Source organism: Polyergus mexicanus, unplaced genomic scaffold (assembly GCF_030449975.1).
Source record: "Polyergus mexicanus isolate NDT 795.1 unplaced genomic scaffold, iyPolMexi1.0 SCAF_15, whole genome shotgun sequence".
In the NCBI taxonomy this organism is placed as follows: Eukaryota; Metazoa; Arthropoda; class Insecta; order Hymenoptera; family Formicidae; genus Polyergus; species Polyergus mexicanus.
In genome coordinates, this window is record NW_027223335.1 from 1,386,839 (window position 1) to 1,410,463 (window position 23,625).

Genomic DNA, 23,625 nt, shown 5'->3' on the forward strand with positions numbered 1-23,625 from the left:
GAAACTATCTCGTATGATATGGCTATTTTATGATTAATAAGAAATTATGTATATTGGCAATTAAAACAGACAGACACACACATAAAGATAATACATGCCAGAAACGAATGCCTAATAAACTACATTTTTCAGTTTCGAGTAAATTCCCCAATAGATTTTCGCGATATATCTTTACAAGCGAAAGAATAATCGAAATAATATGCGATTAGGACACGTGTTTTTCGTTCTTCGTTCTGGAATCTTGAAAAGAAAAGAGGATAAAAGTAACTCCGTAACCTTCGGTTATTTTGCAAAAAAATACGCTCTTACTCGCCACATGTCGTGCATTTCTTCCACCCTTTCACGTCCTTCTACCGCCAGTCTTATGAATTATTATTTAATGAGGCTCGCGTTTCTGCAGCTCCTCGCATCCCCTCTTCGACTTGGTATGTTCTTATAGTCGCTGTGGTTTCGAGACGAGAGAGAAAGAGAGAGAGAGAGAAGAGAGAGAGAGAGAGAGAGAGAGAGAGAGAGAGAGAGAGAGAGAGAGAGAGAGAGAGAGAGAGAGAGAAAGAATCGTATGAGTAAGAGAAAGAATACGAGAGGAGGCCGGCTCGATGAGCGAGTGAGGGAACGATCGATCGTAATCATCGTGTATCATAAAGAAAGTGCGGTAGATTTTCGAACACGCCACTCCTCGGTTCCACGGTTGGCAATTTTTTGGCAATTCGATCACCCGCCGCCGGTTCGTCGATATACAATAATCACTTTTGCGCCGCGTTGCCGGATCGCTGATCTCTATAATTTGCGCCGCTAAAATAAGATGGTTCCATGTAACCTGTCGACATTGCGATTAGTAATATAAAAAAGTGATTATATATGAAAGTTTCTTTTCTTGAAAAAGAGCACTCATTATCCAGTCAAAACATTTTCTAATTCTAGATATCTCATAAGCAAAAATTAAATCAGTGTAATTTCGATGAGCTTAATTTTTGACAATTTTTACAAATTTCACAGTTTTCATAGCCAGATGCGAGCATTTCGTATATCTGTAGCATTAAAATCTTAGACCATCGCAAACTCATTAAAATTGTAGCGATTTAAATCTCTGTTTTGCGAGATGTTTACGACGTGAATACGGTAGGGATTTTAAAAGTTCATTCTACGGGGGCAATGCGGATAGGAACGAGAAACTCAACCTAATAAAAGGCAATGAAAGCCGCTTATCTAGCAGGCTTTTGCACCTTTGCCGTATCCTATTAAACGGAGGTGTTAGAGTAGAGATACGGTCGTCTGGCCGAGGCCAGATAAAGTTGCATTTATATATCACACGAATGTATATATCGGATAGATATATTACAAGAGATCTGCCGTACCAACTGCTTTAGTGGGTAGATGAATGGGTCTCTCTATTTTTTCTTATTTATAGATCTCTGATTCGCGCGTGCGTGTGTATGGTATATACTTATTGTCGCCTCGATGAATATGCGGAAGTTGGCTTCAATTAACCAAACCCTCGAGGTCTTGGCATATTGAATTATCTCACATAAAATATACTGCGTGCTAGAAGCGTAATTGAAATTGGAATTGCGCGTCACAGGATTATTATCAGCTGATGTTTACACGTTAGATCAATATTCGATTATTATAAATAGAAATTTGCGATTGTTCATAATTAGCTTTTTAAATAATGAGGTATTTTTTCTGGCTAAATGTATCACGTTTCCTTAATATATTTGTGTGTTGCATTTTATTACTATGTAAACTTTCAATGATTTACTTTCCGCTTTTAACAGAAAAAAATTTTAAGCCGTATTGAAAGATATAAATGTTATTTATTATATATATATTGCTTCTAAAATAATTTTTATTTTCTTCTATTTATATTTTTTTGTTTTAATAATATTATTCTTCATCTCGCTTTAGGCTATTATACTAAATTGGTCTCTTCTCTTACATTTCTTATTTTTTTCTCGATCTCTCTTGATTTGCTTAACTACATGTTTGCATTATATCGCATTCGATTGTTTTCTTCACCTTTGCAACGCATGCCGAACATCGCGATCGCATCGTTTAAGCGTCACGAGTAAAAAAAATGTCAACGAGAAGAAGGTAGTAACGTGAAAGTCTCTCACGCAGAATACGTCCGCACGTACGTCGAGCCGAATCGCTCTTGCGGCTAATTGCATTAAGATAATTAAATCAGGACGGGCCATAAGATTCCGCATAATTACGATATGCGCCGCAGAATGCCGACGTTATTTCCCGTTCTGGCCAGGCCGTTGAATATCATGAAATTCACGGCTACGTGATTACCCGCAGAAATAACGACGAGCAAGGACGTTATGTTTATGGAAGGTATTTCGAACAGGAGATATTTGGGAGATAGCACGTTTCTTTTTACGAACCGAATGCAAATGCGATTCCCGTATAATGTCGATAAGGGACAATATCGCGCTTATTATTAGGATCTTTTCACCCGATACCATAATTATTCGCATGTACAATAGTTTGCGATCATTTTCTTCGCGTGTGTAATATTGTTTGATGATAAATTTTCAGTGCGATTTCAGTTAAATAATCTCGCGCGAAATCTTGTCAGACTCCACACCGTAATTATCGTCGATGAAACGGTATACCATTTTCGCATACAAACGAGAAATAAATTTCATATGATAAAATAATTAAAGAGACCTTTATAAGCGCGACGTTTGTAGCCACTAGTCAGATCTCTAATTAGAATCCTGTATCTTAGCTTTATATCTTAATTATCCGCAAAAGATTTGCTTGGATGCGTTTGTCCCTAAACTTCTCGAAATCACGGCGCGCACAACGCGTTACGAACGTGGGAATCGTTTTCAAGGTGCACGACGCCGTGAAACAATTCAGTGCCGGTAACATCTCGGCGTTTACTCCGGCGGAAAATCAATATTATTCATGAGAGTACGTTCAAGCGATTCTAGTGAAATTATTCAAAGAAACAAGTAGAGAATAGGCGTGCCTTCTTTTCTGCGTTGGAGAAAATAAATAACGATCGAATCGTTCTCCTCTTATTTTTCATGCGAGTTGGCTTTTCGCATTTTCAGCCGTTTTTTCAGCAAAACTCGCGATTCATCGAGAATTCATCGAGACTCTCGAAATCGCAAATGATGTATTCCGCGAGACACACGAATATATGTTCCGTGGCAATGCATTTCCTTTGCGCGCTGCATCCTATACCATTTATTGAGGCGTTTTATCGCATGAGAACTGTAGTAGAGCGCCTCTTAAACTGGCGGTGCAAAGGAGAAAAAGAAGAAGAAGAAGCTTTAAATGGAACGAGTAAAGAGAGCTGAAAACGGTCAGCATTAGAATGTTGCGCTTCGGATGCGCCTTTGTGGCTTTTTTTCCTTAGGAAAAGTCACGGTTATATATACACATATATATATATGCGTATTATATCGGCGATGTGTTTCGACGAAGCACGCGGAAGCCTTAGATTAAACGAACGACCGCGTGTGATTACGTTCTACTTTCATGTATACTAGTCCGGTAGTAACGAGGGTCGCGGTATTCTTTTAATGGGGAGAAGGAGCTCGCGGTGATTTTAACGAAGCTCTCGTAATTACAGTAGGTAGGCATTGTTCTGTAGGATTGGTTGCGCGGGGATACAATGGGCGAGTTAACGTGACCCGTGACGATCGTACGGTATCCCGTCGATGTTGTGAAAAATGCGAATTTTTCACGTCAGCCTCGCCGTAAAGCCGTTGAAAAGGAAAGTTGTTGCGCGAGATTTTCAGTTTAATTATGTCGGGATAATGCGCTAGCGGAAGGAGGAAGTTTTGAGGAGGCGCACAATGCAATCACCGCATAATTTCGGACTAATTAACGCTGGTTGGATTGTAATACGAGAATTACGGGGAAATTCGGGAATATCGTAGAGTTGGATGTCAGAGGTTGCATTGCACTTTAATTAAATACATATTTCGTTTTTTTTAAATTACATGTTTTTTTTTTTTATATATACACGAGCTCATAATATATTCTTACAATTGGTCATACGATGCGAGTAATACATCTTTGATGATGTTTCCCGTCGTTAAATTGTTTAACGAGCTTGGCCGTAATAAATCATGCACCGTCATTCTGCGCCTCGGACGACCTAACTCTTTCACCTTCGCAACTGCCTATGTCGGCGCGATTAGATGTCGGATAAAAAAAAAGAAAAAAAAATCGGCGGAATGAAAAGAGGACACGAGAAGAAGAATGGTCGAAAGACGCGAACCAACGGATGGGAGATGCGCTCGTGACCCATGACGGCCCCCGTGGGCAGACCGCGGAAAAGATGTATATCCGTTCCGACACGGCGAAAGACATGGCGGCAGATAGGAAGGGCGGAAGGGGGTTGACCGATGTTTCCCTATGCCGCGTGTACGCTACCTCCATTACTCCGATATTATTATACCTGTTGCTTTATATATATATATCTCACGGCAGCATCTTTGTTTTGCAGCGGCGCGCATCCGGCGCACCGATGCGCAACTGCATATCGTACGATACAGAGTTTTGCTTTATCAATTTTTTCTTTCCTTTTCTCGTTTTATCGTTATTTCGATGATCGTTACTTTTGTATGTTGCACTTAAATATGCACATGCGTGAAAATTTAATGCCAGTAATTGCGTTTATATATGTTGACCAAAATTCTCTCTATATTTAATCTCATTTTTTTTTGTATTCGATCTATTAATGTCATATGTGATAATTAATAGATTATATATGATATTATATATATATATCTAGTATGCTGAGCAAAAATATATATTTTTTAAGAAAATTTGTAACGAAGAAAGACATTCGATAATTTATGTTAAATTGTGTATCGCGAATTGAAATTTAAATCTGGCCGAGATATTTCTAGAAGCTCGCGTCGGTGCTTACTTCGCCAGTATTTATTTAGATAAACTGGTCGGCAGCCTTGTTTGGGAGCCTACCGATATTTGCATGTGCACGTGCTCTTTGGATCTCGAGAGGTTGGTCAAGGATCGCAAAGTGGATTCCACTCATAGCAGCTTCAGGAGCATACTCGTCCCTTTTATATCTCTCAAGGGACTTTATCCTGTCGTCCGCTTGCCGAGGAAATTCGAGAGCGCGATGCTCAACGCTGTTGTATAATTTTGTTAATTATTTGTTCGCAAATTTTGGATAAAAGAGAGAGAACCTAAAGGAGTATAATTATATTAATAACTTTTAATTGCTCTGCGCGACACATATATACAATGTACATCGTATATTGTTTATTCGAAGAAGAGAACACATACATAAACGATAAATTTATTAAAATGGAAAGTCACTCTTGTAAATAAATTAAGACATTTAAATGTGAATTTTGCTTAAATCTCAATTTATTGTCTTAAAGCATTTTTTTTTTTTAGATAGATATTTGTTTAAGTTTATATCTTTAAAGGTTTATTTTTTTTATTTAGATAATTTTCTTATATATTTGGCGTATCTTTACGAAGCTTTTACAGATTTGTTTTATTGTGCGGAAGAGAGTTATATCTCTCGTAACCACGCGCATACGAAGCGTTCTTCAAACGACGAAGAGCAGATATTGTCTGTGGATAGATTTATTCGTTCCGGTTAAATACGGTATTGTCCGATATTGAAAAACGCTACACGAGGGAATTTATGGAAACATCGCGCGGCATCTCTATTGCGTTTTATATGCCGCTGGATACGCTCGAGCAAACTCGAAACAAGAGCAAAAGACTTTCTGCCCGGACGGTAGATATCAGGTTGATAAATCCATGTGGAAATGCGGATGACTGTGCATACAAATTGTAAGCCATTGGTCTTGCGGCAGAGGTAAAACGCAGCCGGTGCGTTCAAAGCGAGATAACGCGCGAGAAAAATAAGCTCCGTAAGATCGAGCGTTGCTTCATGATAATTTAATTGGATTTATATCTCGCACATTGCTTGAAAAACTTATGCAATTAATAACGAGCGCGATTATAATCGTGAGAGAAAATTATTAATAGTTTTATGATCCGAAAAAGATTTTCGACAGGAAATCGAGAAAGAGGAATGGATTGTCTATGGCGATATCTATTTTTTAGCCGCAAGATTGAGATTCGCTTCTGATATTTTTTATATTATTACTTTTTTTTTTTTTTTTCATTATACACATGATAGGGATGCGGCGAATTTCTTAGTATTATATATCGCACATCTGCCGTTCGTGGGGTCATATCGGGGCCTTTAATCTGTTCATTAGTCCTAATATACCGACCAACCACATACCCTCCATCAGATATTACTCGCCGTGTCATTTAGCCTTGATTTTACGATCTCGAGAAAGGGAGAACATTCGTTCCACCGAGAGAATAATCGACGATTGCAACTATTCTTTTTGGAGACGATGGTTGAATTCTTCTTGACGGTTGGGCTTCGATAAGCGTCTGCTGCGTATTAAAATAAAATTTACTTTGTTGCTTTCTCTCTCTTTTTAATATTATTTATTATACGTTTGAATATAATAGTTACAATGTTTAAAAATTAATCTATTTCATCGAAAAAAAAAAGAAAAAGAGAGAATCATATATCGTTGATGGAAGAAGAGTATATTTGACGTTGAAAACTTGCTATATCGAAAGATGCAACGACTTTGCTTATTAAGCAAAGAGAATATTAAAGTAATTAAGTCGAAAGCAAGAGAGAGAGAGAGAGAGAGAGAGAGAGAGAGAGAGAGAGAGAGAGAGAGAGAGAGAGAGAGAGAGAGAGAGAGAGACAGACAGACAGACAGACAGCATAATCCCGAATAACTGCATATCCGTTCGACGATAACAGGTCAAGGAAGGCCAATCAAATCGCGAAACATATCTACGGGCCCCTGCTGCCAATCGTCCGTACATAATTGGATATAGAATCGTGCGGTCTTTACTCGCGTACGCTATTCCCTCAGCGACGTGCCCCCGTCTCGGGTTAGGAATGTAATTAGTCAGAGGACCGCCGGCACAATCTTGGCCGTCGATCAGTAAGTCCCTTCGTTACCGGTGATGCCTTCGCGATGCCCCCGAGATTGCCGCGTCCGAGATGAAGCGATTCCCAGTCGTAAATACCCGCGTGATAATTAAAAATTATTGACTGATTGCTGGATCGTCGAATTGCGCTTACGCCCGAGACCTTTCAGCCGATCTAGCAAGTGCTGACTATCGGGAAAAAATATCACCGCTGCATCCTGCCAATCGAATCTCATGCGTCATGAATACCCGATATTTATCTACGTTATTACATCCTGTCTTTGTTACATCATTGACATCATGCTTCTCATGGTTTCAATTTCAGTTATACTTTGTATATCTGATATTTTTTAATCGCTTCGAAAGTTTTCCTCCGCAAAAATCACGAGAGCGTATCATTTTAAAAAAAAATTATATAAGCTACAAATTAAAAGGACTAATACTTATTTTCTCATTTAATCGAATAGTTTATGAAAGAAAAATAATCTGCTTGATACGGCTAGCTTGTGTAAAAACAGCGTTTGATGCACAACGGGGGACGCTGCTCCAGGATTGCGTCGAATATCGGTTCGCGAGAAATCGTCCCCTATTTTGCGCACGCTCCCTCGTAACGATAAGAACGGGTTCACGGATGATCTCAGAATTCTCGCGTCCCGGGTCGCGCCGATGGCGTGTTCTCCTCTCGTGACTCCGCGCACTCGCAACACGACGTTGCGTTATTCAAATGGACCCGAAAGAGAGAAATAAAGAATAGCTTCTCTCTTGTAAAAGCGCTTCGATACCATCTCGAGCTACCTCTATCGCGCCGTGTACATCTAATGCGACGGTGAGGTCCCGTCTGTTTCACTTCTCTTTGGTATCTGTCGCTCGATACCTTCATAAGGCGAGTGATGTTGCTCGCGGGACAAAGAGAGCGAGACAAAAAATTTCTATCATTTTCATTAAACTTAATTTAATTAAATTTAATTAATTAAATTTTAAATAATTTTAATAAAATACATTATTATTATTATTATTATTTTTTTTTTGTACGAGCGAAGAGAATTGATGTGCGTCGGATAAAAGCTTTATTGGAATGAGGAACGTGAATATTCGAATAATCGGAAAACCGTTGGTCCGAAAAGTGATGGATTTTGAATCGAAACTAATCGGGGAAATATTATTGATTAGAGTTGATTTAAAAATTGCGTGTTTTTATTTTTCTGTAATTTTCTCAGATTGATCATAATTTAAAAATTGATTGGAAACAGTTTGATGCAGGGAAAATTGGTTAAATAATCTGTCATTGAGATAAGATCGACGATTCCAGGACATACTCCGACACGTATTGCCGATCGGAAAGGAACAATATGGTGTCGAACAAATAAACCGCGACTCGCAAATTGCAGCGAGGCGCGGCAAAGCGCGATATTATCGGTGCAATTTCTGCGTCATCGGGCCCGGTAGGCTTTTACTGCTATCTTATTGCAGCGGGACAAAATTGTAGGCTCAAACGGAATGCGGGAGAGCGATTAAACCGCGCGCCCGCACGCTCTCTCTCTCTCTCTCTTTCTACTATTGGGCGTAGATAGGTCTTCTCGTATACGTATAACGGTAACGTTGCACCGATCGCCTTGTCAGCTGACCTTATGGATATATCACGAGATATATCCGTGGCATGTATCCGTGACTGCCATCCACCTTCTACCACGCCCAGCCAGAGAAAAGGAGCCGCCAGCATGCCCGATGTCAAAGAGATAACATCGATAAGCATAGATTAACATCGCGGACAGTCGCGGATGTAGAACATTTCGCGTTCGAGATATGACATCTATCAAATCTGATCGAATCTATCAAAAAGAATAAGATAAGCTTAAAAGATTTGAGAGATGATTTACATATATTCGATTAAACTGAGAATGTGTCCTTCAGAATAAATGAGCCGAATAGCGACGATAGATTATTTAGTCAAGTTGTCGATATCTTCATTAAAATATCAAAATGGAAAATCTGGATCGCTCGAGAAACGCGATAGAATGCTAAGTTATTACGTGTTATCACATGACACCGATTTCCTCTTTAATGAAATCAGTTAATCGCCGCGACTAATTCGAGATCTATATCACCTCATTAATTCGCTCCTCGTTAAATTGTTTGCTTTACTCGGGGTGAAATATAAACGGGTTAATGTAAACTCTCGACGTTTTGCGACGTCGTTCAGAGAACAGGCAAGAACTCGCGATACTTTTATCAGCGAACGCGTTGCTCACGCACGTGTGCAAACTTATCTTAGCCGTTGTCTTGTAGTGCTCAGTTCATTCGTGCACCACGCCTTCGAGAAGGCGCGCATTGCCCGATTCTCTACGGTCTTATACCGGTATTGAGATAGTATCGGTCCGCGTGGATCACGTTCGGGCTGCCTAGAAGTCCGGCTATAATAGCCCGCAGCCATGACAATCGGCCAGAAATCGCTCGTACCTCAACTCGTTGTATTTTCGCACTTGCGTGCGCGCACGTATGCGTGTATGTGTGTGTGTGTGTGTGTGCGCGTGTGTGTGCGCGCGCGCGTACCTCGTATGTCCATCGTGCACAAGAGAACGTTTCCTGGAGCAAAGTTTCCAGGTCACCTGGAAAAAGACTAATGCTCCGTTATTTTTTTATCATCATTTGCATCATCGTGTCCAATGGTTGACAGATATTTTCATATCGTTATTTCCTTTTTTGAATAATTATTAATTAGACTACCACGATGATCGTGTGATTGCTCGATGAAATCATTCAATTCCGCGAACGTCCTCGAAGCGAAAGTCGAGGATTGAGTCTCGACATAGATTCGCTGAAATATTATAACTTCGATCTTATTTTGTACTCCCGAGGTAGCGTAACACTCGACGATACGTCAAGATACAATCTATGCCGATCTCTAATTCTCATCAAGCGAGTCATTCATCTTTAATCGGTTAATAGCGATCGTCGAACGCGCGTCCGGTATGCTTCGGCGACGATCGATCATTCGAACCGATCTCAGATCGATATATCGTATAATTACGACAGCGGCTTCCGCGATTTCTAGCCGACTTCTCTGCCGAGCCTCTCTCAAAGTTATATTCTCTTCTGTGTGTTTCAGCAAAAGGTGAAGTTCTGGTTCGCCACGGGTGGCGCCGGATTCTGCATCAGTCGAGCATTGGCACTAAAGATGACTCCGGTTGCTGGGTGAGTTTTCATTTACTTTCTGACATTTATAATTTATTAATTGAAAAATTATTACTTATTTTATTGACCATTGCGAGAACTGTGAAAAAATAATATTGACATTAATTGCCTTATAAAATTTTATTTTAATACAAAATTCTTTTAATGTAAAATATTTATATACTATAATTATATGTGACTTCAATTATTTGATTACTTCATAATCAAAATAAAAACGCTATACTATACTTTTGTCGCGTGACATAAATAGACTTTCTTTTTCGCATTTCTTTTGTATGCGGCAGGTGTCTTTTATCGTAGAATAGAGATCTCCATAGAATGCGTTTGGCCACGCATGACATGTATGACACATGTTATACTGCAGAATGTGCATGCACATCACACGGTGACTCTTTCAGAACTTAATCTAACGTGAAAGTATATTATCGATCGCATCCCTCCGAATATTTATTTATTTCTTTTTCCGTGCACTGTCTTGTCTCTTTCTACCTGCGAAGGATTAAATAACGCCTGTAGCCTTGTCGAACGTTTACTCAATCGATTGGTACTATCTATTAGAAAGACACGAGTCACATATACATTACAATATATATTATGATAATTATACAGGATGTTTTCTAATAAGTGCAAAGTATTGCAGTGGTGGGTTCAGGATACAAAAATAAGAAAAAAAGTTTATATAAACATATTTCCGATATGCTTTTGTTTCCGGATTACAGCCTGTTTTATTTTCTAACAGAATTAAGATAGCATAACTTGATTATCGGTTTGCATTTTATCTGCAAGATTTGAAGGATTTGAGGTCTTGCTAATCTATAAAACATAAATACGTGCTATTTGTATTGTAAATGATACGGTTCTCGTATCTTATGCTCAGCGAAAGTAAAGTATTCGTATCGTACGTTAGCGCTATTAACGCAGTTTATGTTTAAAGTAAAAATTATGGCTTGGTTAAACAACGAAATGGCAGATATGCCATTTTTACATAAAAATTATGCAATTCATCATCACGAAAATCGCGTGCCAATTGCCGAAGCGTGGAAACTAAGTGAAGATAATAAAAAAATTGTCGATCATTACGAGGACCACAAGGATGGACAATTACGTCTGCCATTATCGACTTCGCTCTTGATAAACGCTCCTCGATAAGCATTGTAGTTAGCACGTATGACGTTTATATACCGTGCGTGATCATCGAGATGATCGCCGATGGAAGGTCGAAAGCGTTCACGCGCACTCATGCCGCTCGTAAATCACCGTTTATGGGCGCACAGTGGCCAATTGTTTATCCTCGGTCCTCGATAACGTCACCGTCACGTACGAAGCCCGTCGACCGTTTATTGTTATTAACGATGTAAAAATGGACGCGCGGGGGCCACACGCGATACAGATCCAGTTTTTCGCAGCGCCAGGAATGCGTTTTGCGTCTATCGTCGTAAATTCGAAGCTTATGGTCTCTCTTTCTATCTTTTCACGACCTCTCTATTTGTTCTGATTCGATCGGTTTAGATGCAGGCTGATCCGAAACTCGCGATTCTCCTCTTTCTCCTTATCCTGTCCTTATACGGACAGATTCGGTGGCGAAACGAAAGCGAGGATGGACGCGAACGAATTTGGCGAAAAAAACCGACACCTGGGAGGGCTTGCTGCGATTCAGTCGTACTTCCTTCTTGCTTTTTTTCCATTTCTAACTCTTCCGTCACGCTCTTCCGTCAATTCTGCGATATGCACGGTCTCGGCATTATCTTGTCATCCATACAGACAACACATATACGCGTTCGTTCGTTTCGTGTGACGATATACGGAGGGCGGGGACGAATGGAGAAAACTGGACGAGATGACCGACTATGAATGGTTGATTCGTCGACATCATTTTATTTTATCGGATGTAATCTGGCGGCATTATATTTTATCTGCTCTCGTCTATATCGCGATTTACAGCGACTATAAACGTCTGCCGATGACGTTTCATAAATTTACGGTTGTTTGAATAATTTATACTTTCTTGCGTCGTTGAGAAAATTAAAAATAATATCTCTCTTGTCAGCATGCAAATATCGTGACTCCAAATGTTCGCTCTTGTTGCGAGAAAAGAAGAAAATTTCGTAATCAGTCGTGTGAATTATTCCGTTGAATTTTTATATATTTTCTCGGACATTTATTTCGCTCGCATTTTGCCTCGCGTGTCGCGACAAATAAACTTGGGTGAATTCACCGGCCGTTTCAGGTTACTGTCAGCTCTTGAGTCACGTTTTACGTTTTATGTTACTTTTACGTTATTCTAGACCCGCCGTCAGGATGACTCTGAGGCGACTTTAAGTACGGTAATTTCACTTGTCTTTCTTCCTGAGAACGGCGATTACGTTCGCGCGCTTTAATTTATTCCGCACAGGATTCGCGCGTTGCGCTTTGTCGCGTTTAAGAAAATAACAGATATCGTGCCGTCACATTTCATATCGCAAGGAGGAACATTCCTTATCCGGATAACTCAAAAGAAAAACGCTTTTAGCTTTTTTCCACGTATTTTTCTCACAGCCGACAGCTATTTACGATCTTATTTTGTTGCGGACAGGTCGGAAAGAAAAGAAATCGTATCTGCTTTTGGCCTCTCTAGCTCTGGCTTATCTAGCTCAGAATATGTGATATAATTGTACTTTTTTATCTTTATCTTTTTTTTATTTTTATCTTAGATTCCTTTTCTACGTTCTTTTGATAGATCTATGTTTGAAATGAATACAATAGAGTAAATCAATTTATACTCTTACGAAGACAAACATTCTTTTTTTATCATTCTTTGATATTGAGTCAATATTTCATTGATATAATAATGATTCGATTTTTTTTGCTTTATCTCTATTTATTCCGCGGATTGTTAACTTTTCGAAGATTATCTACGTGCTTTAAATATGTGTTATTTCTTGTACCAATTATCGTGGTCAGCCGAGCAGGTTCAACCTTCGACTTCAACAAGTTCTCACGTTCATTTTAAGATTCACTTGAAGTTACGCCCATTGCTCCTAGATTGTCATACATTCGCATCCTGTTAACTATCATTCTTTTACATTATTGCATCAATACCGTAACAAGATACAGTAAACGACTAAGTTCGAGTAATCGTAGGAACTGTAGCTTGTAGTTTCTGAGAAGGAGAAACACAAATAACTATAATCTCGACAATCAAACGTATATTTTTTCTCATTTTAATGCGCAAGATCTATTTTTATTGTATTTTTTAACGGATTTATAATAATTTTTAAATAAAATTTATAATTTCTAAATAATTCAGTTAATCAAGTCTAAAATTTTATATCGGAGCAAAATAATATTTTTTGTCATACTTTCGTTTAAATTACATCTCGAATGGCTCTTCAAACGACCCCATCGTAGCAGAAATAAATGTACAACCGAAAAGAATTTAATGAGCCTGCATTAAATGTTAACTAACGTTTAACCTTTAATTTAACTTCTAACTTGACTTTTAACTTCAATCAGTGGCTAATGACAAGTCGCGAAGTACTTTCTCGATCGTGAAGTTGAGAGTCGTACAACTTCCTTTTCACAAAGTTTTTTTATTGCGATGCAAAGTATAGCACAGATTGAAACTAGTACGATATATGAAGTCTTCTAAATATATAATATCTTATATTGATTGTGTATTTCTATTGTATATATGAATGTTACGAATCATGCTCGCGTGCTTGCAACAGCGAATTTTGAACTCTCCGAAGTTACACTGGCCATATAATCAATCTTTGCCGGAAAACAAAAATGCAATGTGGAATTCGAAGCGGTTCCGCCGTCGTGTTAGCCGTTAATCGAGCAATAAAGGGGGATAATGGTCGGGCTATTTAGCGATTCTCGCGGGGATGGATCTTAATTAATGGCGAACGCAAGAAGCCACCGTTTGCGTTACAATGGGACTGGTGAGACGGACTGATTGCCACCCACGTGCAGATGCAGGAAAGTACAGCAGGAAGACAAGCGTGTAGCGCGTTGCGTACGTCCGCTTATATGTATATATCTATATTTACATCATTTCCTTGTTAGCGCAGAGCACGCACGCGGAAAGAGGAGGCTGTAGGAGGAAGAGGGCAATAAATAAGAGGGATTAGAGCGCAAGGAGACGATGAACGCTGCGCGATGTCGTTACGACAATTCGAATCAGCTGCGCGCTCGGTATATTTTATAGAGAGTGTCCGAGAAAAACTCCAATGCGGATGCCGTTATGTACTTTAAAAGATAGTTAAAGAAATTTTTTAATAATTGGAGGTACACACATATGCACAAGGATAGTTCATATCTAGTTTCGAAATTTAAAGAAGTTTAATTACAGATTTAAACTTTGAGGGTATAAATAGCAAGAGCTTTCATCTTAATTAATTTTAATTAATGTAATTTTATCTTTCAAGAATAAATGTAATTTCATTTCCAAATAACTTGATATATTAAGTGAAATATTTAATATTTCAGTTAATATATTCGGAAGCTTGTGACTAAAAATGCTTTTTACAAAATATTTGGTAAGAAAAATGTGATATAAAGTTTAACTCAAAATCTGTAATTAAAATTAATTAACTGATTTTAAAATGTATTATGTACATAGATTATTTCATACTTTCTTCGTTCTGTTATTTATTTTTGTTTATTTAACACCTTCTCGTTTGTGCATATTATTTTTTCTATTGAAAATAATAGGAATGAGAGTAGAAAATCAATAAAAATTATTTTCTCTCTACCGTTCTTAAGCTTTACGATTCTTATGCATATTGGGTGTAACGGTCATGGGAAAAAGAAGAAGATCAAAATGCCAACGTTCCTAAACGGGTGTTGAAACCTAAACTCTCAGTGAGTTGAGACTTCGACCTTCTCTATCGATGTATGTAAATGATGTTTATTTTTTTATTTCTAACAATAAAAATTACACAGTTTATATAAATTGAAATTTTATGTTGATAGTATATAAAAAATGAAGTTTACTTTAATTACATCGGTTGAAGTTCTTTGTAGCTATTAATATGATTTTGTGACTGCGGTTATCGATCCGCGCGATAGTTTTCGAGTCCGGGCACAGCATCCGTATCTTCTTTGTTAGTCGACTTCGCCGCTTCACTACTTTTTCTTTTCGTTCGGGTGTTTATATGGTTATATACATATATACCTGTTCGTCGAGCAGTTTTATTGCTCTTAAAAAATCTGAAGCTGTGCACCTGCGACTGACCGCTTAGTCTCGTTCGCCGACAGCTTCCTCTTTTGATATGTTTGAGTCCGGCTTAATCATGTTGCTATAGGATCTTTGGAAGATTTTTTCCAGCGATGGTACGCAAAATCAGATTCAGGAATTACAGAAGTTGTAATTTGCTGCTCGACTTGCAAATGTTGTAACTCCGATTTTGATTTATGAATTTTAATGAGAATGGAAATTAAACCGATTGTATTCGCGTATAAGATTATTAAAATTTGTTTTATACTATTTTAGAAGTAAATATATTAAAAAGAACATACGATTATATATGATTAAATTAAATTAAATGACTGGAATTAAGGAAATAGAAAAATGTTAATTAGAAAGTTAATTGAGGAGTTATTCTTTTTTTTATATATGCGTGTTTATTATGTAGGTACTATTATTTATTAAGTTGGGAAGATAAAATAAATTTGCGTATATTGTAAAAATCTGTTGATTAAACTTAGAAGTTAATTAGATTTAAAGTGTCTTATTTGTTTATTTGACATGTTTAATGCTCATTAGAGATGAAATTTTACATGTTTTCAAAAGAGAGACTGATGTTATCTTGGATAAGATGTATACTCGAGGGCAAAATCTTGTATTTTATCCTAAGAAGAGTACAAGAGCAGGCAAAGAGGATCTTCCCATAAATCTTTCTTTGGCGAAAAGAGATTTTACTCGTGTGTGATGCGCACACAGCAGACATATTTAAGCTATCCTTCTATGAAATTTTTTGACTTCTTATTGTAATCAAGTTACACACACTCAAAATGCATGTGTATTCTTTTTTTGTTATTGATAATAAATCAAAAGTGTAATAAAAAATGAGGGGCTAAGGTACAAAATCGAAAAGATTATAATAGTTTTTCTAAAATAATTTATTTCCCGATTTATTATCTATTATTTTTTATTTATTTACAAATATAGTTTATCATTATGATTCTGCAATTAGAAAATTAATTCACTTATTATTTATCATTTTTCAAAGCAATCGTATATTCTCTACCGGGTTTCATTATTACTCATAAAGTAAGAGATTTATATTTCCGCTATAAATTAGAGACATTTAATCTTATCGAGACTAACGATTTAAAATCGTCCCACGGGTTTTGCCCCGGTCCGAAAGTTCCGATAATAAACGTGTCGAAGTAATTCCGCGGTCGGCGAGAAACGAAAAAAAGAGTCGTCGGGCAGGATGTGGAATAAGAGGAGAATCGGAGGGATTCGACGAAGCTCGCGTCCAAGGATCTCTTCGATTCCCTTATTGCTCGCCTAATTGGATTCCTTTCTACCATCGGCGCGATCGCCGTGTATACATCTATCAGCCCGCGGCTCGTGAAACCAATTTGGGCATTCCTATATATATACACACATACATATGCGTAGTCGGGATCTACGCAGTGATCTATAAATCGAAAACTACGACGATCGCGCCGATTTTTCAGTTTTTCGTGTCTTCCTCTTCGATGCGTATCAGAATACGTTCCTTGATCTTGCAAATTAATCTTAATAAGTCACACTGCTTATGTAAAGACGCTTTGACTTGATATAGAGTTAAATTTTTTTCAGTAAAAGAAACTTGAACTGGATTTTATTTTTTTCTTATTATTTTTTAATTTTCGACTTTTAAGATCGATGAAAAAATAACGATTGAATTACATGAAATATCGGGATTAAATTTGTTTCATCTGTATACGCACGCGTAGACATCTCAATTACACGTTAAGCTCTCGTGTGTTTTATTGCTCGATGTCTTCGTCTACTGTTCAACTCGATCGATATCGATTCAATTGCGAGACGATTCACGATGTGTTTCTACGATCAGTCGGTGACTACTCTCTCTCTCTCTCTTTACCTTCCTTTCCTCAGATTGGAAATAAACTGATAAAAATGTACAATGCGCGTAATTTATTTTAGATCTTAATTTTGTTTTCAATTTAATTTTTAAGAAAAGTGAATTAAATCGATCGTGAAGAAAATCGATTATTTATTAATCGGATTAAAAGTTGATTTTTTGAATGTAAAGTTTATTTAAAATTAACCGAGAGTATGATTTTGATAAATGTTATTTATAATAAAATTTTTTGATTGAAAAATTTGTATTAATTAACACGCATCAAAGCGCATTCGATGAAAATCGATATCAACCGTGCTTATGTGCTTGATAGCGTGCGCTATAAAGCACTAATAGGTTTTATAAATTTACTTTATTCGATCGACGCACGCGCTTGTATACTACTCGCTATATGAGTATGCGTATTTGACGATCGATAAAACGCGCTTTTAACCGGCGCTATTTCGCGAGCTGTAACGAATAATGCGACGTAGCAGAAAGACATGGAACATAAATCCGTTACTCGCGACAAGCAAGTAGGTGCGCATCTCGCACCATCGGGAATATCTACCTTTAATTCATATCCGTTTGTAAATCGTATCTCGCAAATTGCAGAGCGCGAGCGCAGCGCATTTACATATATCTAGATACATTAAATTTATCGAAGCATCCACCAACGGTGGATATACTGTCCTATCTCTGATTATCGAAGAAATATTAGATTAACAACACTTTTTGGTGATTTATTTTTCTTATGATTATCTTTTTCTTTTTTTGCTCGAAAATTTATTCTATTATTAATTTTTTCTAATATCTTTTGCTTTTATTAATTTTAAACAACGAATGCGACGATCTCGATAACGATAACAATTATATCGTTAGCTGCAGATATAATATAGCCAATACATTAAATTTTAGTATAACAGACACATGACGGTATATATGTGAATTTATATATCAAGGCGTTAATGGCACTATGTGTCTACACAAGCTAAAAAGAATTTTTCAAATCACAGATGGTAGAACGATAATCAAGAAGGTCCCTTCCTCGAACTTGTTGGCGTCGCGTGTTTGTATATGTCTTTCGCCGTCGAACAAACCGCGAGGAGACGCGCCAAGGACCGCGTCTCCACAAGCAGGCGAGGATTCCCTCGTTTCGCGGGTCCCCGATTCTTTTTCCTTATAAACCTGAAATTTCGATTTTGTTACCGCCAGGTATTTTAACGAGACCGATATCCCGTGTCGGCGATGCGCCAAAAGGACACGCGGGTGACGAACGACGGGATGGGAGCGGGCGAGTTGTATATATACACGCGAATTCGGGACTAATCTGCCCAATTAAAAAGTGGAGGCCACGGTGGAGAGAAGCGGCGAGTATAGCGAGACAGGCGCAGATTCGAGAATCCGCCGATGGTATTCGCTAATGAGTGCGACTCCTCTAGCCCTTTCCGTCCCATTCTTTTACCGTCTCTCTCTTTTTCTGGCAGTCTCTTTCTCTCATCGGGCTTCCCCTCCCCCGCTTTCTTTCTCGGCTATGTGTCTAAGGCGGTCCGCGATCCATGGTACTGGAAAACGTTAATTAAATTCGCCACTTTCGAGCACTTTGCGTAGATCGTTGTTAATTGGACGGTCGCCACCGAGAGTTTCGGCGAGTTATCTCGTCGCGAAGCGTGAGAATATCGTGCAAAGAGTAATTTCGACAAAACCGGTCGCTCTCACGACGGGAGGATTCGCGTTTCGAGTTGATATTGGCGAGATTTACGAAGCGAGCTTTTAATGACCGACGATTTAATTCTTTATTATATACTACTCTTGCTGCGTGTTTAATTCACTTCGAATTAAGAATTGTAAAAAGCGTCAGAGGAATTTTTATTTACAAGTTCTGATGCCAACGCTCAAAACTTAATCTATCTCACGCAATATGAAATCTTAAGGTAAAAAAATATATTAATTTCATTATTGATTAAACTCTATTGGTCTTTATCGTAATTCAATATCTCGGCATTAAACATTTTATTTAATTCCTGAAATAAAAGAATAGAACGTTATCGCGCCAGTTACGGGAGATAAATTTAATTTATTACATCAGAGCGCTGGGGACGGGGAATACAGTTCATCTAATTTTTCAAGCGATCGATTTTTACAGAATAAATGCGACTGTTTTTTCTCTTCTCACTCTTCGCAAAATCATTCGTTCCATTAACAGAAAATGCTTTCGTTAATTAGAGGATGCTCGCAATTGTCAAACTGTTCGGAAGTGCGGCGTCCTCTCTGTCAGAGAATATTATATCGACGCAGCGGGTTCTGCTTCGCGAGTACTTTATTTCGTCGTTATCTTATTTTATCCTGTCGAGCGTGCACCTGCGCTCTCCCTCTTCCGCTTTTCCTTCTCCCTCCTCTTCTCCTCTATCCGTTAGGCCGATTGAAAGGCTCTCGTTGCATCGCAAATGTATGCAGGTCGTGCACGACCTAGCCTAAGAAACGTATTTCTGGTTCCACGCATTCAGCGGGACTGTGCGATGCTCGAGAGATGTCGGATTATGTTGCCGATGGTCGTCTAACAAATGAGTACGACGATCCGCATATTGTCATAGCGCAAACGAGAGCTTCCGCGAGACTAATCGGCTGAATCTAATTTTCAAGCAAGATTAATTTCAATAGCGTATTAATGATATCCATCGCGACTTCCATACGTCATTTTTACGTGTCGACCTCGTTAACCTCGAGATTAACTGTTAAATTTCGAACAAAATTCTCTTTCCATTTTAAGACTGCATGTAGAGTCACATATTTTTATTTACTAATTGCAAACTAGAATCTTTAGTTCTAATTTAGTTGCTCGATTTTTCGCAGTTTTTTTTTTTTTTTTTTTTTTTACCGTCTAACATACCGAACATACGTCCCATTCCGCTGGCCTTTCGTGTATCTTCGGATCGCGCCGGCGGCGCCCCTTTGAGACATTTGTTCGTTCGTGTTCTTTCACATGTCCGTGGCACAAATCTCTTCCTCCTTCTCTCACGAAGGTGCCGATATATATATGGGCTTGGTCACCAAAGTTGTGACTACCTGCCGTCGCCTCTAATTGGCACGATTTATGTCCGCCGTGGATCGCGCATCTCTCGCCTCGCGTTCACAGCCAGCAGCCATCGATTCCTCGCTTGTCGAAATCTCTGTCGATTCGACGTCTCCTTCCCGGCGACGGATCGCGACCACCTATCATAAGGCTTGGACAGTCTTAACCGAATAAATATAATCGCGCAAGCGCGATTTCGTCTTTGATATTTTATCGAGAGTTTAAAGTGATGATCGCGAAAAACATTTCATTTTAAACGAGAGTTATCGGCGCGATGCAAGCTACTAGGAGAATCGGTTCCGCGTTCCTTAATGGAAATTACGTGTTCGCGTCACGAGGTAGTGGCGATCGGCCGCGGTCCGAAAATAATTTCGCGATCAATCGTGCGTGAATCCCGTTCGCATCTACACGTGATTGCCGCGATCGGTTATAGCCACGCTATCGTCGTTACTTAATGCGACGACGGTGTTCGATGGTTGATTTAATGACGGCGAATCGAACCGGTAACGCGGATTAGCGGACTAATCGGCGGAAATTCATTAGCGCGAATCGGCTAAGTATATCGCGTGTCGTTTTGCCGCACGCGCTTAAATAAATATGAGAGTAGCTTTAATGCCAACCAGTTCGAAGCAGTAGCGATCGTGCAACAGCAGGTGCCTCTTTTACTCGACCTAATCTACATAAGTGGAATGTAGCCGAATTAAAGTCTCTCGGTCTTCTTGTTGCGCGGTTATCATCATTACCGTCGTCGTCGTAGCGATGCGGCAATTAAGTATCTGCATCACGCGCACCGAAATCGCGAGCTCTCTCATCATTTCTGCGTCCTATCCCTCATGGATTACAAGTCGCGAGAACGCGTTAGGCTGTATAATAACGATCCCTGTCGGTCGTGCGCGTTATTGTGTGAAAAGCGATCGTTGCTTCGCGAGCGAAACGTGCTCTAGCATTTATTCTCTTTGATTAATGTCGAGATTAATGAAGTGTATGACGGTGAGAAATGAACGTTAATGTTTCACATGCGCGATGATCGATCCCTCAAGACTGCACGAGTTATTTATGGGGTTGAATGATCGAATTACCGGTTATCGCGTATTTACGGGTGATGAAACGTTTTTTTTTTTCTCTGCGGATAGCGAGACAACCACGGACTGTCTCGTAGATTATTTCAGCACGCAGCGAAAATATAATTTCTAATGAAATATAGTACGGAGATCTATTAAAAAATAATCATTCAAAAGAACAAGGGAAGGTAATAATATGCGCTCTCTCTGAGTCAAATATATTATATAATAAGAATAAGTATTATAAATTATTGAAACAGAATATTGAGACGGATCACTTTAATTTCCATTTATTCTTGCCATTTATTTTATGATAATACTATATGTATCTAGTATAATTTATATATATTATAAATTTTATCCATAGCGTGCCTCTATAGAAATTTTATGAAATGAAATCAAAATAGTACATAATTGCTCTTGTTTCGCGATTCCATATCACGATGCTGCCTACCCCCTAGTTAACTATCCTTTTTTTTCTCAATATCTTTTTTCGCGACAATCTTCCCCTTGCATTACCCCTCTTTGTACCCAGGAGCGACTTTCGCATTGGCGGCATTTTGCCGCCGCATTTCCGGCCGACCTTAATCGCGCATGCGTGTCCGGTGCCACGCGAAAGACTCGAGGACCTTAGTCGGCATCGCGTGACTTTCGGGACGGTGTATGCAGGATCGGTAATTTATTCCCGCTGGAGACCCTGTCCCGTGGTTCCGTGACGTGTCTCCGTTTTTTTTTTTCCCCACCCCTATAATCCGCCGCGCGCGGATGAACGACCGTCGCGAAAGGGTTAGCGAAGAGAGACGGGGACCGTCCTGCTTCTGCGAGCGCGCGGATGCATAAGGTGCGTGGCGCCTGAGAATGAGTTAATTACTTTATACGCAACACTGACGTAGCGGCCGGTAATTATTTCGTATAACAGATGCCCATAAGTGGACGCCGAACATTCGAGCCGTATAATCGATAAATATTACGCTGTACATTTATTTTACAGCTCTTCTAGTTAAGCTAATAATTATGTCCTCGTTTGACGTTAATTGCGAAAATATATGTTACAATGAAAATTATAGTGATCGATAAAAAAGCTATTATTTTTTTAAAAAACAGTCTTTTTTATCGGCATTTTTAAAATTAACTTAAAGATATATCACACAAGGTTATTATATTTATCGCAATAATTTTATTTAAATAAATTTAGAATAACGTGTGTATAGCGGTGTTTGTATTTCTATACATATATTTTATATTTATATGTGTTTTATCTACTATACAAATATATAAGTCATATATATACATAAGACATATCAGTCTCTACAAATTAAAATAAACTCATTATTTCTTTTAATAGTCATTGACTCCGTCAATGAACAAAATAAACAAAATCGGCAATTAAATGAACTTAATGTATACGACAAAAAATGTTACGTCTTTTATTTCACTTGCACTATTTGCGTTTATTTTGAAAGAGACTCATTAAGTTCATCGCTCTACCAGGTAATTAAATAGGAAAGATCTTAACAATATATCTGAACGAAAATCGTCGGTCAAAGTGACTAAGTTTGTAACGGCGACGCTTAATGATTTTCTATCTTCCTCTGTGACAGCGACTATCAGATTTCCAATCCGGATTCCGACTCTCGATGATATCACGTTTTCTACATTCGTTCTTCTCATCTCGTTGAAAAAAAAAAGAAAAAAAAGAAAAGAAAAGAAAAGTCGGATAGCGAGGATTTTATGATTGGCTTTACGACGCTTGAATCTTTAGCATTTAGTATTTTAGTAATTTATACACGATGTCGGTCGTAGACCTTTTAAGAATCATTACATAAATATTTCTTTAGCGACAATATTAAAACAAAATATAAAAAGCAATTATTCAATACTAAAGAACTTGATTTAAAAAAATTTCTTAATAGGTTTGAGATAACTTGTATAGAATATATGTATGTAATATACTTGAAGCCTGTATATAACTGTTTATAAATTATTTATTGCATAAAATACTCGTATGTATCATATTTTGCATATACATAATAATATAATAATAATTTTAGACATATATATTTTACAAAATTCTTGTAGTATTGTTAATATTATATCATATTTGTTTTTAATACAACTTCAACTACATACATGCCATATACATATGTTTTCAAAAGATCATTTTCATAACATAAATTCTATTCTGTTCTCTTTCACTCCATTTATTTTCATTTTACTTTCATGGATACTCAACAAAAGAAAATAATACACACCGGACAAT

General features: G+C 38.2%; 1 protein-coding gene and 1 long non-coding RNA gene across 3 annotated transcripts in view; one reads left to right on the forward strand and one right to left on the reverse strand.

The window, feature by feature from the left end:
- Positions 1-23,625, forward strand: part of Fng (Fringe glycosyltransferase) — a 78,800-nt gene that overhangs the window by 48,136 nt on the left and 7,039 nt on the right. For both annotated transcript variants that reach the window (XM_070308403.1, XM_070308404.1), the window contains exon 6: positions 10,085-10,170. In XM_070308403.1, coding sequence (XP_070164504.1) covers positions 10,085-10,170 — 86 coding nt within the window. The remainder of the gene's footprint in view (positions 1-10,084; positions 10,171-23,625) is intronic.
- LOC138939979 (uncharacterized) overlaps positions 1-23,625 on the reverse strand; it is a 128,316-nt gene that overhangs the window by 9,818 nt on the left and 94,873 nt on the right. The window lies entirely within an intron of this gene.